The following is a 15,002-nucleotide window of genomic DNA, read 5'->3' on the forward strand; positions in this document are numbered from 1 at the left end:
ATTAATCGGCTGATAAATTTCCCTGTCAATTAATTAATTCATTGATTGATTGGTTTGTAAAAATGTTTCTAAAAAGTGACCAGTGCCCCCCAGCAATACCCATAGCTTCCAATGACATCTTCACAAAACTTCACCATTTCTCAAAAAAATTCTAAATAAATTACAATAATTAAAAGGCACAGCACCAAATCCTCACGTTGAAGAAGCCGCTAGCATGACGTTTGACATTTTGACATGAAAGTGACTTAAATGATTATCAAAGTGGATCAATTAATCATTTCACCTCTACTAGTATATATTGAGTAAAAGCAAAGCATCAAATTTTATAAGCTGTTCATATGATTTGTAAGCAAAATAACGAGTAAATAAGTTAGTAAATATGAGTAAATGTTACATTCCACCACTGGATATCAGAAGTTGTAGAAAATTTACACAAAAGCTTTTATTTAAAATGAAACAGTTTTGTAAATACATAGACTGTACAAAACCATCAATCAGCTGCACACAGCACACACAAATAAAGCACAATCTGGTGATGGGGTCCATGTGAGTACATTTTCATTTAATCTAATTTCTGACACATTTCTGATTGTTCGGTTTGGCCTCCACTGTTGCTCCTCACAGGCCTTCTCTCCAAGTGGGAACAGCTCTGCAATCAAATAACAGATGATTTCAGTGATTCAGGAAGCAATCACCTAATATTACCCCCAAACAGTCCTTAATATAAAAGCCTGACCCTGTGACAATTCAAAAACAATGTCAATCAGACCTGTGAAACATCTGTAGAACGGGCCCTCCTCCTGAAGGACCAATGTATTTCATTCGCTCCTCCCATCCTTTAGTGGGACGGGTAAGCCTGGAAGGGTCTCTGCTGACGTGACCATCCACCTGAGTGACGAACAAATAAACATCAACCTTTTTCTTAAATCCACAACCCTGTTTATTAAAGATTTGAAAGACATTTTTGGAGACCTTGTCATGTGTGTCTTACTTGTTCGCTGTATAACTCTTACCTTCTCCTTCAATTTAGCAGCAATTCTTCTCTGTCTTTCCTCTTCCTCTTTTTCCCTCAGCTGTTTCTCCTGAAGCTTTGCCTCCACTTTGTGAAGATCCTGTAGAAAAGCAGAGACAAACTTTGTATTTTACACAGCATTCACATCCCTAAAATACATCACATCATATCCTCACATAACAAAAACCATGCTCTAACACCTGATGTCAGAGTGACGACAGCCCATGTGTAGACTTCCTGTTTAACAACTGCTATCTAGTCAAAAAGCCTGGCCCTTGAAGGTGGTGGCACCAGGCACTCTGGGATGATGCTTCTGTGACCCTCAGACTTCGTACCCTTTCATTAAAGTGTTTGATGCCCTTTGCGGCCTCCCTTCTCCTCTCATCCATCTCCCTCTGTTCCTCTTCTCTCCTCCTCTTCCCCTGTTCCTCCTCCTCCTCTCTCCTCAGTCGTAGCTGCTCCTCAATGGTCAGCTTCACTTCCAGCTGGCGCCGACGCTCTTCCTGATAAACAGAAATCATTTTGATTGGTAAAGTTAATATCTGTTGAGGACACAAGTAAGCATACAAGTAAGTACATACCAATACAGAGTAACTATCTCTGATGATAAATAACCACAGCTACATGACTTTTCACACACAAATGCAAAAGCACCTTTGCCCGCCTCCTCTTTTTTATCTCCTCAGCCAGTCTCTGCTCCTCTTCCTGTTCTTCTTTCCTTCTCTTCTCTTCCTTCCACTCATCCAGTCGCTGTGCCGCCTTTCTCCTCTCCTCCTCAGTCCTAAAACAGAAGAAGGTAGAACATAACAGCAAATGAAGTGCATTTAGCGATGGAATTAATGCATGCCCTACTTTGTCTTTCTGTCTTTTATTCTGTCCTGTTCAACTTCTGACTCACCTGTTTTGCTGGGCCTCGCTCTTGGCCTCCCTCTCCCTCCTTTCTGCCTCTTCTGCCTCCTCCTGACTCTGTATCCTGATCTGGAGTTCATGATGCTTGCTGGCCTTCCACCGCTGAATAGCCTGGATATGGTATCAAGACAAGTACCACAAAATAATATTTAGAAGACAGCGCCACAACCTCTTGAAAATAAAAGCTCTTTCTGATCTCTTGGCTATGTCATGTTTATATAGAATAAATACGGTTCTAATCAAGGTTAATGTGCCTAAGTTCTCTACCTCTCTCTTTCTATCCTGCAGATAGATCAGCTCCTGGTGCCAATCCTCATGTTGCTCTATCTCCTCCAGTGATTTACCAGGCAGGTAAAGTTTTGCCTCTTTCCTGTAGGCTGGTAGCCCACTGTGCTTTGTCCAGACCTGTTAATCAAACAGATTTAAGTAAGCCAGACAAGAATCTTGAAGCAGTCAACGTTTGGCCTGGCATCCGCTGAAGTCGCCTGAAGCAAAACATTGTGGAAGGCGACTGGAAAACAAGAATTTCCATTACAACACAAGTTATTGAGACAGAATGACAATATTATCTTACTTTAAGGAAGGCTTGGTGGTCATATTGGTCCCAGCCACCATAAGGGCCTCCTGTCTTCTGCAGGAAAGCCTCCAGTGCTCTGACCTCTGCAGGGAGGTCTCTGTCTGGGGGTTTGGTCTTATGGAAAAGATAACTCTATGAATGAAGTGCTGAGTAAATCAGAATTATAAACGAATTTAAAAAAAGTCACCAGGAACAAGATGAATCATTTTCTGATGACCTCTGCTGACTTCCATATTGTGAAAGACATTATTATGAAATATTAAGAAAGTGTTTGTGTTTTTGACATGTCTGAGCTAAAAAGCAACAACATCTTGTAATATTTATTTCTCACACCCTAATCATAGGATTCTACACATCCTCTTTTCATTGCATGAATGATGGACAACAGAGAAAATAAAGAGGAGGATAATAAAGAGACACTGACCCTAACAGTGGGAGTTGTGGGTAGTTTGGGGTCTGATTTGAGGCTCCAGTTTTCAATCTTCTTCTCATAAGCAGTGATCTCCTGTCTGCATGTCCTCTCCTCCTTCAGTAGTTCCTCAAAGCTGCGAGGAACAGAGAAACGCAAAGGACAATTATTCACAATATTTTTATTACAGTGCATGTAATTATTCCTTATATAGAGCATTGCCATAAACACAAGCTCTTGTTTGTTTATAGTCACCTGTAATTGCTTGGTTATAATAGCATGTGCACCATTGTACTTTTTTAACTTGTTGTTTATTTGTTAATATTATAAGGTAAAAATATTATTTATTGAAGGGCATTACACCACATTACATTTTTTTCCCTGATGAATAAGTTTAGCTTAGTTCTTATTTGTTTTAGTGTACCCTGTTACCATGAGTGCTGCGCCTCTTTTAGGGTGTTGATTGAGATTTCCACCTCTGACATTATTTCTTTCAGTCTTTCAATTACTGAAAACACAAGCAGAAATGCAAAAACAAATTATTAAAAAAAATCACAGCAGTTTGACTAAACAGTGCATTAAATTACAATAACAACTGGTATGTGCATAGAGGAGAATGGTGAAATTACTGTCAACAATAATATGCCTAATAAGATCTTCCCTGATATTACTTACACTCAGGAGTTGGTTTCACATCTTTTAGCTGTCTCTGAAACTTCCTCACGCCATTATGAATCTTCACCAGTTGATTCTGAAGAGTCATCTCTAAAGGCAGAAAAAACTCAGATTATTACTTCATTCATATTTATTTAAGGTTTGTCTCTATTTAATGACGCAACGTACATGTGAGATGGACAGGGAACATGATGTGTGTGACACAAATAAAGACTTACTGTCTACATTTCTCTCTTCCTCCAGCACTTTCTCGTACTCTTCAAGTTCTCCGCACACATCTGTCCAGCCATTCTTTCTGCAATGAACAGTCAGCGTCCTCTCCTTCTCCAACTTTTCAATCCTGTTAAGACGGGAGAAGAGCTAAATGGGTGTATTGCATCATTGACCAGTGAAGACATATTGATATTAAGGTCTGAAGTCTTCAGAAAGTTCAAGGATGGATTTTATATATCTACTATATAGTTTTCAACTTATTACTATATTAAACTGGAAGGTAGAAGTATAACATGGGTTTTGTTTGTCTCATCTACAGTAATAGTGACTCAGCAGCACCAGATCAGTGCTTGCTATTGTCCAGCCTATATGAGAGAATTATCTCACTCCTTATACAACAAAATGTTGGTGAAACAATTGCGATTGAAAATTACATACAAACACAGATGAAACACAGGGCTGGATGAAACACAAACACCATATAATGAATAGGATTACATATGATTATATCATATAATCATATGTATCTATTCATTAGTGCTGCAGTAAATACCTACATTTTTTGAAGCTGTGGTAATGTTGGATTTCATTTCGTATTATGTCAGGGTGTTCCTGTCATTTTGTCATCCCACTGTATCTCTGCAGTGAAACTTAAGTGACTGAAAATTCCTAGTTAAATGTGAAATAAGGAAGTCGTTTCACTTACTGCCTCCTGTTCTTCTCTGCTTCCCTGAGAAACTGTGCAGCTTCCTGTCTGACCAGCCTGAGGTCCACATTGTCACTGCTGACCGGGGATGATGTGCAAGGCTGCTGCACACTGCTGGAGTTTCTGGCATCTCCCTGCTCAGATTCATTTAGTGAAAGCAAAGCACAAAAGCTGACCAACCAAGCAATATATAACAACAACAACAACAACAACAACAACAACTGCGTGTGTCTATCATACAGCCCTCCGTCAATGGTCAATAACCCACAGCGCTATGGGTAACCAAGTAACACACAAGGTACCCATTATCGGACAGGTTGCTGGTGTGGGTAGCCTTATCAAATATCTTACAAAATAATTTCACTAATTGATAACGATTTGATTACATCGTGTCAGTGGCAGCAATGCGTATGCTAATCAAAACCATAAAGTTAGCAAAAGGCTTCACTCTGCTATAATTGTAAATAATAAGCTAACGAACGCAAGTTCGTCAGTTTATCCGACAATTTAAATCATTTATTGACAATTAAAATGTTGTCGACTGACTAATATAGACTATAATTTTTTTTTTATATCAAATGCAGTAAATTGTACCTACCGAACAGGTTGTATCAGCGCACCGTGCGGTTGCTAGGGACGCCATGTTTAAGTGAATCTGTAAACAAAATAAACTTTATTTAAACAGACAGAGCAGCAGTTGGTCATTCCCGCCAGCAGAGGGCGCTGGTATTACATACGCTCCTGTCAGGACCGGATGATCAGGCTTCATGATGGGAGACAAACCCCCTGTTTACCCACATTATTTTTTCTATGCCCTCAGAAAGAAAAACCAGCACTCTGGAGCTGGCTAGCTGATTTATCAATTAGATGACTGATAGAAGATCAATTGGCAACAGTTTGGTTTTAAAAGTATGAAATATTAAAATTCACTTCTTAAATGTTCTCACTATTTTCTGACATTTTATACAGAGTAATCAATCAATTATTAAAGACAATAATTATCAGATGTACTGATAATCATAATAATCATAATCAATAACTGATGGCTGCAGCCTTACATATCTCCTATGATGGAATAATATTATTTTGCCTTAGGTTCTCTGGGTGTGGATTACTTGACATATAGAAAAAATTTAATAAAGCACAACTTTACAACAAATGAGCTCAATATAACCTAAAAGTTAAAGTCTTAAAACTAGTGTCCCTCCAGACAAAGCCACAAAACTGAAGATGGAAGAGCTGTTAATTGTTGATATTGTACTTCAAGAGGTACAAATTTTAAACAAATATTAATTAATCAAATTATGTAGACCCAAATGATATGAAGTAAACCTGCAACTTTGTGTGAATTGCCAACTTTGATCAAGAAAAGTGCGACACTGAAGTAGGGTTTTAGGGTTATCTTCTTAACTTATAACTGATCTGTAAAGCTATAAGACAATGATTTACCAACCATTATTATACATCCTCTATAACTGGTGCTGCATCAGAAAGTGGAACACTTTTGATAAATGGTTTTGTGACAATGGGATTGATAGTACTGTATGATTTAAGACGTTTCTACTTGGAAACAATATTTGATATACTTTCTGTAACTGTGTGCCTGAGGTACAGAAACATTTGACTGTATCCTGCTTCAGCTAGATGGTTAGAGTTACCTACACATCTCGCTCTCTCAAATAACTGCCTATCTTGTCTACCGAGGCCTTGGTTATTTCTGTAACAGCCTTTTTATGATGCCCAGCAGCTATAATTATTATGAGAGCTGGCCAAGTGACAGTCAGAGAGAAAAAAGGGAGAGAGTAAAGAGACAGTGAGAGGGAGTATAAATAGAAACCTGAATCCATTATTGAGTGCAGATATTGGGGATGGTCTTTCCCATGGGTGCAGAGGCAGAGTTGTCATCGCAACATAAATAGCAACCGCTCTCTTTAATGAAGAGTGTTACAATTTCCTGTCTCCGTCCTCAGCCAAGGGACTCACTTAATTTGATAAATGAGACAATCATATGAACTATCAGCTGGTTGGCATAACAGATCAGAGAAACATGCTGCTACAAAGTACAGCATTTCCAGACCAGACGGGGTATATTTCAGTACAAAAATGTGAATGTCAAAGATCGGCGATGTTTTATTCTGGCTCTAAAACAGAATGAAATTCGCTCCATTGTTAAGGAAAATTCTTTTGAAATCCCTACGTCCTTGGGGATTGAAACACTTGACTTATGTCTTATGACATCTCGTTTGAGAGAGGTCGAAAAGGAAGAAAGCAAAAAAGCAAAGTATGTCCAAAAAAGAAAGAAAAATAAAGCGGTGGATAGAGTTTGCTCAGTTGTCATCATGTGACCTAAATGAACAGGTGGAATAAGTAAAAGACTGGATAACTACTTTATGTACTGCTGTGTAGCTCAGTGTATGATACATGATAATTTAGTTGTGGATTAGAATTTGTATGTGAACGTATTCTGTTACTTTTCCCCACACAATAAAATCTGAGCAAAATCTATCCCCTGAGGAAGATCTCAAGACACAGAATAAAGCTCTGTGAATAACTAACTTAGCCTTTTCTAATCTAATAATAGATGTAGGTCTTTTTTGACAATTTTCTCTCACACAGTGTTTCCCTCACAGTTTATTTCTGAACTGGCCTTTCATGCAGTTATTAAAAATTGAGTAGAATCAAGGCATCGTTGAACAGAGGAGTCTAATGTAGAAGATCCGATACAGGCAAGAGGGAAAGTATGAGAGAAAGAAACACATGACCTTTGACCTCTTCTTAGGAGCTAATAAGCTGTTTTGAAATGTTATGAGACATGATCCCAGTAAACTGAGAGGTCAGTTTTGCATTCATGGATGGTGGAAGACTGAGCTTCCTCCCATGCCGGTTCTTTGAATTAGACATGTTTATTTATGACATCTGCCACTGTGTTTATTTATGTATGTGTGTGAGTGTGTGTGTGTGTGTGTGTGTGTGTGTGTGTCAACCTGCGGGCTATTACTACATGGGAGTGTTTTCAGTAAACATGCCTGCTTTGATAAGGGTTAACTATGTGGACAAACACAAGCACACACAGACAACATGCACAGACGTAAATGCATACCTGCAGAGACACACAACACTCACACACTCACCCCAGACACTCACACACACTTTGTTCTGACACCTGACTAGTGCTGTAATTGCAGATGGTGTGACGAACACGATCTGGCTGTGCCCTGCACATGTCGCACATGTTGGACTCAGACAGCACAACTGCACATGTATTTGTGTGTGTGTGTGTGTGTGTGTGTGTGTGTGTGTGTGTGTACATATCAGTAAATTACTTGAGCAGTGTGTGGTAAAGAGCTTGGGAAAGTCTAATTGCTTTTCCTGCTGTTCTTCTGATTTGTGCTGCTCTCTTCACACACATCAACATTTCTCCAAATGTATCTTTACATGTCTGGTGTAACTCATATGTTTAGCTGATTTAATGTGTGTACTTATATGTTGTGGTGGGAAAGGGGTCTCGATTAGACTTTGCTTCTTTTTCATGGGTTGTCAGGCAGGAAAGGTTCGTACGGACTGAACTAGAAAGAAATTACAAAGTTTGAACAGACTGCCATGAATTTTTGGCACAGAGACCTCGATGGTCCCCAGAGTTTGAATCCTGATTACCTCTGTGATCCTCTGACCTTTCATCCAACACCACCGGCAGGTCACGGTTTCCACTTGTCCAGCACTTCAGCTCATAGAGGATAGTTTGAAATGAGTTGTAGTATTAATGTGCACATCTATTGCAACTATTCGGGAGTTTAAATGGATGTACCTTTCTTAAAATGTTGATTTTGTGGTACTTGTATGTTTGAGTTGCAGCCCTAGAAACCATTTTAAAATTTAAACACGAGTAGTTTTCAAACGTGTTTAATCATCAATGTAGAAAAAGCACAATAGTTTAAAATTTTAGGACTTTCTGAAAACACATTCACATTTGATAAAAAAAAAAAAAAAATGCTTATACAATTAACCAGCTGATGCTGAAGCTTTAATGTGAAACGTACTTTATTGCTTAAAAACTTCATCTAAAGTACAGATCATTGAATTATCGACCTAAAGAGAGAGCTATGACAGTGCTTCCAATATTTTGAACCTAAATTAGCAGATGCTTGAGAGGATCAACGGACCTGAATGTCACTCTTGTATGAGTGAGCTAAACTGAGAGCCGGTCACACCTCCAGTCATATGACACTGATTTGGTTGATTTGATCAGGAAGGCTATACATTCTGCTTATCATGGAAAACCCAACAAATCTGCCACCACTTTGTAGCTCAGCAGCTCTCTGTTTACTGTTATATCACTATATATTATATATATTATAATACATATATATATATATACTATTTATATTATCCTCCATTAAAGTGATGCTCTTATCTGGAGTGCCTCACATATCCGCTGTGACATAAGTTCTTATACTTTACCCCCACACTCACTCCACATGGTGATCTGCACCACCGTCCTCATATGACCTGCTGAGAGAGCGTCACGTGTTCTTACTCTGCTGCTTCGAAGCTGTGCTGGAGTTTTCCATCATATCACATTGTCTTTCTTCAGTCTTTGACTTTGCTCAGTTGTCAGAGAAGAGATGTTATACCAGGACAACTACTTTTACAGTGAATCAAGCCTCCTGAGTCTATTTCCTTCTCTCACAGTGAATGAACAGCCACAGGAATGTAACTGTCTCCAAATCAGCCTGAACAAATTCAGGAGGTGAAGCAATGTCATGTGAAAGTGTTTGTCAGCCCAAAATATCCCAGTACAGTACATCATCTTCACTGCCTTCCCGTTGGCATGATAAAACATATTACCGCAAAATGTGATGGCATCTGTTGAATAGTGATCAGCAGCTGTGGCCCTGGCTCCTTTGTGTGGGTTTTTCTACAGGTTGATTAAGCATTAACAAAAGGACAGTGAATGAAAGCGCACACAGAGCCTGGAGCTTCACAGCGACCACAGTTAACATTATGCCTTTCTTTGTATTTGTGTGTGTGTGTGTGTGTGTGTGTGTGTGGGTGAGAGAGAGAAAGTGCTAAAGTTACCGTCAGGATCTGTGGGGGCTAAGAGAGGAGTTGATCACAGATGTGAGACTCAGGGTTCACCCCACTGCTGGTGAGACAAAGTTCACCTCTTAATGACGCTTCTACACAGAGGGAAAGAAGGAGACTATGCCGTGACTTTTATCTTTACATTTTGAATTTAAAAACCCCATCGTCGCTTTTATGTGCCTTTGAACTCAACTACTGCCAGTGGCCTTTGGAAGTTTGTGCCGTTCCATGCCTAAAGGATTTTTCATGCCTTAAGGATTTATGAGGTGCCTACACATCAGCCACAGAGATACCAGGTTCAATATAAAAAGCATTGTGAAGTGCTCTGACTGACAGGAGCTTTGAACGGCAAACTGGGATTTGTACTTTCACTCTGGCATGTGGGCAGATCAGCTCTTGTTTATTCCCCTCCCTTTGCCACGCCAGTGATTTTCGCCCCGGCTCTCTGTTCCCTGTGAAGGAGCGACAGAAAACAAACTCAAGCAAACATACACAATGCTGTGATTAAGTGCACCGCCCTTGATAATTGTAAAAACGTGTGAGACGGAAGATTCAACACTGTGACCTATTTGTCGTCAAGCTTGATTCCTTCACGGACTGCAACTTTCTTTCTTCTCTTTTTCATTTCAAACAGGAGGGAAGCAGACGTAAAGACTCAATGACTGAGTACTGTGCACAGATTTACAAAATAAGTACAAAATAGTTCGGTTTTAACCCTAAATAATCTCAGAATCTAAAGACTGGGAGCATTTTTTACTCTTTACATAGATTGATAGATACTACCAGCACCTACTTAACCCACAATGCACAGCTGCTTGCCTCAAACAAGAATGAGGAGCGGCCGATAGAGGTGTGGTAACCTCACTTCTTTCTAACTCCACACCTCCAGAAAACCCTTATACAGCTTCTTCACATTTGTGATAATACTGACCTGTAAACAGACTGTGGCACAATATGTGTCCATCTGTGTTTGCATATAGGTAAAGAGCTAAATTAAGAAAAGAGAGAGGGAGAGATAAACAAATATTAGATACAGATGATACCTCACTGTAAAGGTTTAAAGTCAGGTATCATCCGTATCAGTGTGATCATGAGTAATGGACACCAGCAGGTTGGAGCATCTAGTTTATCCTGTGGACACTGGATCTGTCTCTGTCAGCTCAGGACCAGAACAAACACTGTCGTCGCTCGTTGTGTAAATTATCAGCTGCTGATAGGTGCCAGGACAGACAGAGAAACTGTGTGTCACTCAACACTCTCACTAAGGTTAGGGGTTAGGATGAATGTAAGTCTATAAAATGTCCTCTGAAGTGATGGAAACACACCTGTGTGGAAGCATAACACACAGGCAATACTAGATGATACTAGACAGGGCACAGAGAAAAGAAGAACCTGGTTTAATGAGTTATGAAATTTCAATAAGCTTTGACAAAAATCTGCATTATATATTCACACATTTGTTGCAGTGCTGCAGTTCTGGCCATAACTGCTCTTTTATCTGCAACACTTTGCGCCCACATACCCAGGTCTGTGTTTGATTCAGCGCTGCAGAGCCACAGTGAAACACTGATGAAGGTACAGTACATGGTGATTAGATGGAGAAGGAGGCACCTTGTGGAAATCATGCATTCTCAGAAGAACGCAGGCGGGCCTGATGAGTCAGTGTTGTTTTGTGGCAGATGGTTTGGCATTGGCAACAAATGTGGGCACAGCGAAACATTAAAAATGATCAAGAGGAATTGTTTGGTGTACAAGGCACATTTTAAACAAGAGAAAATGAAAGCATTTGTATCCTGGTCAAGTATGAAACATATTCCTCAAAACCTGAATGCATTTCATTAGAAAGAAAAGTAAAGCGTCTTAATTAAAGTAAGAAAATATCAAATACGAACAAATATGGACGATGACATTGTTTTGGCAACTCAAGATTTTATTATTTACCAGAGATAAAAACTTCAACGTGAGCTTTTAGTGCAGCTAAAGATAAGTCATCATGATAAGACACTAGCGCAGACTTTGATATTTATTTTATCACAGTTGCTGATTCATTCCTCTTACCAAACCTGCCAAACAGCAGTGATGTGCAGTAAAGAGTAATAAACCTGCTTCCTGTATGTGCAGTTTAATTGCAATGATTTTAAGTCTTTTGTCGCCATATCTCCACAACCTTGACCAGTCTTAACCCGTCTACAGAAACTACTGAAGTTAAACAGTTTACTGAGGAAGCGATCTCATTGCAATGACAGTCTATGTAAAATAACTTATGCAAACAAAATTATGATTTACAAACGAAACTCATGTTACATTTGTTACATGTTACACAAAGACTCTGCACAAAATTTAACACCAATAACCTGAAGCTTATTTCAGCATCTTGACAGAACTTCTTGGGACAGATTAAGATCACAGTTTACACAGTTTTTAGGAAATGTGCCTTATGTAAATTCTCAAGGCGTTAGCGAGGGAAAAAACACCCTTTAAATGGGACTTTCAGTAAGGCTCAGTTTACATAAAGCCTGAGCTTTCATAGCCATAGATACTAGCATTTGTGTGAGAGTGAGGATGTACAGTAGATGTACAGTAAAGTCAGAGACATGACATGATATGGGTGATAAAGATAGTTTGTGGTTTCCATCAACTTCGGTTCTCAATATCAAAGTGAAAGCATCGAGTTTCACACACTGTAAATGAGCAGTGCCTGGTTTCTGGATGGGAAAATTCCTGGTTAATCTGTGTGTAAAACGGACACTGTTGCTGCTGCCAACTGTCACCGACTTGCAGCGACACTTTAAGTTACAGGATGCCCACTCCTGCGTATGTTCGTGTCCTGACCGCCACTAGCATCAGCTGCCTCGGTTAGCCTAAGTGCCCCATGTAGCTACAGAGCATGAGAACAAGACAGAAACAGATCCATCCTTATTTATTATCTCCTGAGCAGACTGATGTATCTTTAGTAGACAGGTGGTGACGTGCTCTTGATTTGCGTTCATCAGTATGAAAACTATCCTGGCACCCTGACGCAGGGGAGGTGTTAACGATTGAGCTCTTTGTCTGTTGGTTTTCCAAGAAATTGTCTCAGCATAGGTTATAATATTGTTACATTTAACATTTTAAATACCCTGAAAACATATTTTCTCAAACAGATTCTTACTATGAGTGATGGGATCTTTATGAACACAAAGTGCCACAAAAAGTCAAAGTTTTTGTTTGTGAATCAGGACTTCTGTAAAATTAGGGCAACTGAGCAAACTCAAGTGCACTAGAACAATATATGGTGCTTTTACTGGAAACAGTTTAAGATAGAGCTTTAAAGGGACACCATGTGACAGCAACAACCCCGGTTTGATTCCAGTATCCCAACCATCTTTGTTGCTCCACAATTTCTGTCTGTGTCAGCTCTACAATAAAGTGATAAAAAAGAAAGAAAAGAATATGAAAAATGTTTTTTAAAAAAGGAGCAAGTTGTATAAACTTTGTATAAACTTTCTTCAAATGATTCCTCAAGTGTCTGAATCGTATTCCTACTGATTCTATACTGTAAAGTCATTAGCTTGAGTGGCTGTCAAATCCACAGTCAAGAGGATCTAACTGTGTGTGTGTGTGTGTGTGTGTGTGTGTGTTGTTGTTGTTTGCATATATGTGTGTTGAATTTGTGTATTTGTTGTTATAATCACTGCCATGCCAGTTAATTCTCTCTCTATTTTTGTGACTGTTGTTTCGACAGCTGACTCTAAGTGGAAAGTCTTGGTGCCAGTGTACATGGAGAGCAGCAATCCCTCTTTCTCTCTTGTGCGCACACACACACACACACACACACACACACACACACACACACACACACACACACAACTGATGAGTTATCTGTTGTGTGTGCTTGAGCGTGTGTGCTTGTGAGGCAGAGAGGGAGCGAGCGAGAGAGAGAGAGAGAGAGAGAGACTGCGGTGTCCAGTCCAGACCAGTATCAGATTCAGACCACAGTGATCCCCATGTTAATACCCTGCCTATCTATTTTAGCCGCGGGGGCTCTTATGTAATCGGTCACGTTCTCCAAACACCACTTTCTCAGTCGCCACCTTCTCATTTTACATTCAGCAGGTGCTTCTCTCATCCGTAGCGATGCTCCGTCAGAGTGTCAGAGTAAACAAGAAAACAAAGAGCGGCACTGTGGCGCATCAGTGCAGAGGACAAATCTATCTCCATTTAAAACTAAAAATGACAATGTTGATGTAGTTTTTACTGTCCCAGGGTTGAAGCAGTATCCAAAACAAAGCACAGACTATGAGTGCAGCACATATTCACAAGGAACTCGCAGAAATGTATTTGAACTCTGGAGTGTTGGACAAACTGGGTTTTCTTGTGGGTGGCAGAGTGGTTTGTTCGAAATAGGACAGTAGTCCACAGCAAACAGCGCCGAAATGTCTGGTTTTAAGGATATAAGGAGGCTCACAGGCTCTGTGATATATGGGATTCATTGTTTTGCCCAACCAATGGAAAGCCCAATTTTTTATTTTGCAGTTTTATAAAACTGAGAAAATCCTTGCATTGGAGAAGCTAGACCCAGATAATACACTACTATTTAAGCGTTTTTCTCCAATCAAAGATTTAACATCCAAAGGGGATTCATTTGTTTCATTGACAAATAATGTCAATGATAGTGTGTGAGAAATTGAATGATTGTATAAAAACACAAAATCAAGAATAAAATTTGTGGCCCCACATTTTGCAGCACTTGATGCTTTTAAAAATGTCAGTACTGGAAGACATACTGTTCTCTCTGACAAGAAAATTCATAATGAAAATTGGTGAAAGTAACTTGATCATGTATCTGGACAAATATACTGTATATAAGATCAAATATATCTTTATTTTCATATATCATTCAAAAATATTTTCATCAAATCTCTTATTTTCCCTATCGTGTTCTTGTAAAAGGGCACATTGAAAAATTCATCTTGTTTTGATTTGTTGCTCGTTGTAAAAGTGAAGATGGGTGTTAACAATCTGTTGAGTTGTGAGCTAATTAATTCATCCATAAAGAGAAGCAAAAAATCTGAATGTTTTATAGCAGACAGCAGTTTCTCCTGCTGCCGTGGTGACCAAGGACAGAGACAGAGGAAGACAGAGAAAAGGAGAAAAGATGGACAGTGAGGAGGTGCAGACAGATAAAGGTAGAGACAGGAAATAGACAAAGTAATAAAACATTACTGGAGACAATAGGCCTAATTTTCTTACTCATCATTTGTTACTGTGCTATTGGGAATGTGCCTCTGCATTATTCTACTTGTCTGTCACGTTAGTAAAAGCTCACTGAAGTCGAGTGACACGGATTGAGTGGCACATGGAGGCAGACGGAGGCACGGGGAAAGGAGAGGTGTCTGGTGACGGAGGCGAGTTCACCTGCAGGTATTCAGAGACGGAG

The 15,002-nt window shown here is 39.5% G+C and overlaps 1 protein-coding gene across 2 annotated transcripts; it reads right to left on the reverse strand.

Moving 5' to 3' along the window:
• Positions 1–427: 427 nt before the first annotated feature.
• Positions 428–5,150, reverse strand: LOC130169791 (coiled-coil domain-containing protein 112). Of its 2 annotated transcripts, XM_056376760.1 has the most exons (14): positions 5,100–5,150; positions 4,502–4,635; positions 3,801–3,922; positions 3,583–3,672; positions 3,340–3,415; positions 2,923–3,043; positions 2,496–2,612; positions 2,189–2,326; positions 1,911–2,032; positions 1,667–1,793; positions 1,348–1,515; positions 1,014–1,112; positions 770–888; positions 428–649 (listed from the first exon to the last, which is right to left on the reverse strand). In XM_056376760.1, exons 1-14 carry the CDS (start codon positions 5,142–5,144, stop codon positions 619–621), a joined length of 1,509 nt encoding a protein of 502 aa, XP_056232735.1. In that variant the 5' UTR covers positions 5,145–5,150; the 3' UTR covers positions 428–618. The 2 variants fall into 2 exon arrangements, with proteins under 2 accessions (XP_056232735.1, XP_056232736.1); XM_056376761.1 differs by lacking the exon at positions 3,583–3,672.
• Positions 5,151–15,002: the final 9,852 nt, after the last annotated feature.

Source organism: Seriola aureovittata, chromosome 5 (genome assembly GCF_021018895.1).
Source record: "Seriola aureovittata isolate HTS-2021-v1 ecotype China chromosome 5, ASM2101889v1, whole genome shotgun sequence".
NCBI classification, from domain to species: domain Eukaryota; kingdom Metazoa; phylum Chordata; class Actinopteri; order Carangiformes; family Carangidae; genus Seriola; species Seriola aureovittata.

Excerpts from the sequence above, each read along its gene's own strand:
- LOC130169791 (XM_056376760.1), bottom strand. The coding sequence starts at position 5,144 with ATGGCGTCCCTAGCAACCGCACGGTGCGCTGATACAACCTGTTCG. Across the intron at positions 3,416-3,582 it reads TGTGAAACCAACTCCTGAGT|TAATTGAAAGACTGAAAGAA; the intron begins GTAAGTAATATC and ends TTGTGTTTTCAG. Across the intron at positions 2,327-2,495 it reads ACCACCAAGCCTTCCTTAAA|GTCTGGACAAAGCACAGTGG; the intron begins GTAAGATAATAT and ends TTTGATTAACAG.